Here is a 4,115-nt window from a genome sequence, read left to right on the forward strand (position 1 = left end):
ATATATACAATGGGCTTCTTTCAGTTTCCGTCTACCAAATCCACTCACAAGGCTTTGATCGGCCCAAGGCTATAGTAGAAGATACTTGCTCAAGGTGCCACGCAGAGGGACTGAACCTGAAACCATGTGGTTGGGAAGCAAACTTCTTACCACACAGCCACCCCTGCACATAAGTTCTAAACTTAAAAAATTAATTACTGGGGGCAATTTGTTCGACCAAATTCTTGAAAGTGGTGCCCCAGCATGGCCACATTGTAATGAATGAGACAAATAAGAGATAATCAGAAAACATTCTTTTACTCTTTTACTTATTTCAGTCATTTGACTGCGGCCATGCTGGAGCACCACTTTTAGTCGAACAAATTGACCCTAACCCTAACCCTAGTACTTATTCTATCGGTCTCTTTTGCCGAACTGCTAAGTTGTGGAGGCGTAACCACACCAACATTGGTTGTCAAACGATGGTGGGGGAGGCAAACACACACGCACACACACACACACACACACACACACACATATATATACACGATGGGCTTCTTTCAGTTTCCGTCTACCAAATCCACTCACAAGGCTTTGGTAGGCCTGAGGCTATAGTAGAAGACACTTGCCCAAGGTGCCACGCAGTGGGACTGAACCTGGAACTATGTAGTTGGGAAGCAAACTTCTTACCACGCAGCCACGCCTGCACCTATAATTATTTACAATTAACAATTTACAATTAACAATCAATTAGTAATTGATTTGTTTTTTTGTTTTTTTTTCTATTTCAGTCTCTTCAACTGGCTGGTCAGTTATATCAATGACCAATTCCATGGCAACTCCTGCAAGCAAAGTATTGGTAAGTTGTTTGTTGTTGTTGCTGTTGTTTAGCCAGAGGTCAGCCTTAGTCCAGATGACCTCTGATGAAAGACATTCCACTTGCAATATCCAAATTTGGACTGTGTTGACACGTGTGCAGACAATTCACTGACAGACAATTCCCACACGGTCTCAGACTCAACACGGTCTCAGATTCAACACGGTCTCAGATTCAACACGGTCTCAGATTCAACACGGTCTCAGACTCAACATGGAGGCCTACATCAAGTGCCTGGAGGAGGTTGTGCTGCCACGGGTCAAGAAGGGTGGCTGCTGGAACCCCCCTACGTTTCACAACAGGACCCTGCATCGTACCACACAATTGTCCTGTTCGTAAGTTGTCTGTCTACCGTACTGTCATGGTCATGTAATGTGTATGGATGAGGACCATTGAGTAAAGAACTACTAATCATTAAACATGGATGGAACCAGAGGCGTAGCTCAGTTCTAAAGTTAGGTGGGGAGCAAACACATAAAAGAGGCGCTGTGACACATACCAAACAATTTTTAACTCATTATTTACATTATTTACATTTGACGGATATTTGTCCTCATCTTGTTTGTTGTTAACACAACGTTTTGGCTGATATACCCTCCAGCCTTCTTCAGGTGTCTTGGGGAAATTTTGAACCTGGGTTCTCATTCCTAAGGTATTTTTTGATATCATTATTATTATACAGGTCACTGCCTGGAATCGAACTTGGAATCTTGGGGTTAGTAGCCAGTGCTACTAACCCCAAGATTCTGAGTTTGATTCCAGGCAGTGACCTGAATGATATTAATAATAATAATCATAAGAATAATAATAATAATAATATCGAAAAATACCTTAGGAATGAGAACCCAGGTTCGAAATTTCCCCAAGACACCTGATGCGGGCTGGAGGGTATATCAGCCGAAACGTTGTGTTAACAACAAACAAGATGAGGACAAATATCCATCAAATGTAAATAATAGCAGTGTAGTGACCAGTAAGGACCTTGTTTCTTGTTTTCAATAATCTGTGAGAACATGTTTGGCCATAGAAAATCTGCCTCAATAAATGCCGTCTGACCCATGCAAGCATGGAAAAGTGGGCATTAAAATGATGATGATGATGAGGAGGAGGAGGAGGATTTTGATTTCCATTTCCATTGATTTCCAGGATTGCTAGACATTTATGGGTTTGAATGTTTCCAACAGAATAGTCTGGAACAGTTGTGCATCAACTATGCCAATGAACGTCTACAACAACACTATGTTCAGCACTTTCTTCGAGATCTTCAGGTAGGTGTATCATCCCTTTATTATTTTCCTGTGAAGGCACATGGCTCAGTGGTTAGGGCGTCAGGCTCACAATCATGAGGTAATGAGTTTGATTCCCGGACCGGGCTGTGTGTTGTGTTCTTGAGCAAGACACTTTATTTCACATTGCTCCAGTTCACTCAGCTGTAGAAATGATTTGTGACATCACTGGTGCCAAGCTGTATCGGCCCCTTTGCCTTTCCCTTGGATAATATTGGTGGCATAGAGAGGAGAGGCTGGTATGCATGGGCGACTGCTGGTCTTCCATAAACAACCTTGCCTGGACTTGTGCCTCGGAGGGGAACTTTCTAGGTGCAATCCCATGGTCATTCATGACCAAATTAGGTGGGGGGGCTTTACCCTTTTGTGTATGTAATAAAGACACATGGTTCAGTGGTGAGAGCATCAGGCTTACAATTGTGAGGTAGTGAGTTTGATTCCTGGACCAGGCTGTGTGTTGTTTAAATATTTTGTGCATTGCAGAAGTATAACCAGTTTGTTACACATAAATTTTAACAACAAAATCTTATGTGGACCCCTAAGGATCACATGGGCCCCAGTTGAGAATCACCTGATCTATAACTTTGCTGGTACTTAAAGCCCTGTCTTTACCTATTGCCCAGCCTGCACCTATAGCCATTTCAGTGCGTATAACATTGTCTGTTCCTAAACTATGCAGATGCCTATAGCCCTGTGTTTACCTATTGCCTAGCCTACACCTATAGCCATTTCGTTGCCTATGCCTAAACTATGCGTATGCCTATAGCCCTGTCTGCACCTATAGCCATTTCAGTGCCTATAGCGTTGCCTGTGCCTAAACTATGCATATGCCTATAGCCCTGCGTTTACCTATAGCCCTGCCTGCACCTATAGCCATTTCATTTCCTATCCCTAAATTATGCTCATGCCTATAGCCCTGTGTTTACCTATAGCCCTGTTGCACCTATAATCATTTCATTGCCTATACCAATAGCCATGCTTCACCTACTCATTTCCATAATCGTATGAGGAGCTCCTTAACATGTCTCTTTCCACCTTTTCTTCATTTGAAGACTGAATACATTGATGAGAACATTGAGTGGACGTACACAGAATTTGAGGACAACCAACCACACATTGATCTCTTGGATGGCACATGTGGAGTGTTTGCTCTCCTTAATGAAGTAAGTAGCTTATTGTTAGTTGTTCTAAAGCGACAAGGTGGCAGAATCATTTGCACATCATCATTTAGTGTCCGTTTTTCCATGCTGGCATGGGTTGGACAGCTTGACAGGAACTGGTAAGGCCAATGGCCGCACCAGGTTCCACAGTCTGTTTTGGACTGGTTTCTCTGGTTAAATGTCCATCCTAATGCCAATCACTTTTCGTGTGGCACCATCACAGGTTTTTTTTTTAAGTGGCACCAGCACCAGAGGTTTTTGCATAACAGACAGCTGTTGTATGGTGAGCTCAGGCATGGCTGATGCAAACAAGGAAGGCCTAAACCGAGGTACAGAGACACCCTAAAAAGCAACCTCAAATGGATCAGCATTGGTCCATGCGAATTTGAAGCTTCTGCCACAGACAGACCAGTGCCGGTGGCACATAAAAAGCACCATTTGAGCGTGGGTCATTGCCCGTGTCGCCTGACTGGCTCTTGTGCCTGTGACATGTTGTTTTGTTGGCACTCCGTCGCTTACGACGTCGAGAGTTCCAGTTGATCCGATCAATGGAACAGCCTGCTCGTGAAATTAACGTGCAAGTGGCTGAGCACTCCACAGACACGTGTACCGTTAACGTAGTTCTCGGGGGGATATTCAGCGTGACACAGTGTGACAAGGCTGACCCTTTGAATTACAGGTACAACAGAAACAGGAAGTAAGAGTGAGAGAAAGTTGTGGAAGAGTACAGCAGGGTTCGACGATATGGCTAAAGGGTTAAAAAGCACTGATATTAATTTGTTTGACTGAACTCTTTAAGGCAGTACTCCAGCT

At 43.6% G+C, this 4,115-nt stretch overlaps 1 protein-coding gene across 2 annotated transcripts in view; it reads left to right on the forward strand.

Moving 5' to 3' along the window:
- Positions 1–4,115, forward strand: part of LOC106874221 (unconventional myosin-XIX) — a 44,386-nt gene that overhangs the window by 9,223 nt on the left and 31,048 nt on the right. For both annotated transcript variants that reach the window (XM_014921876.2, XM_014921878.2), the window contains exons 8-10: positions 771–838; positions 2,003–2,124; positions 3,195–3,305. In XM_014921876.2, coding sequence (XP_014777362.1) covers positions 771–838; positions 2,003–2,124; positions 3,195–3,305 — 301 coding nt within the window. The remainder of the gene's footprint in view (positions 1–770; positions 839–2,002; positions 2,125–3,194; positions 3,306–4,115) is intronic.

The sequence above is a fragment of the Octopus bimaculoides genome, chromosome 30 (assembly GCF_001194135.2).
Source record: "Octopus bimaculoides isolate UCB-OBI-ISO-001 chromosome 30, ASM119413v2, whole genome shotgun sequence".
Classification (NCBI taxonomy): Eukaryota; Metazoa; Mollusca; class Cephalopoda; order Octopoda; family Octopodidae; genus Octopus; species Octopus bimaculoides.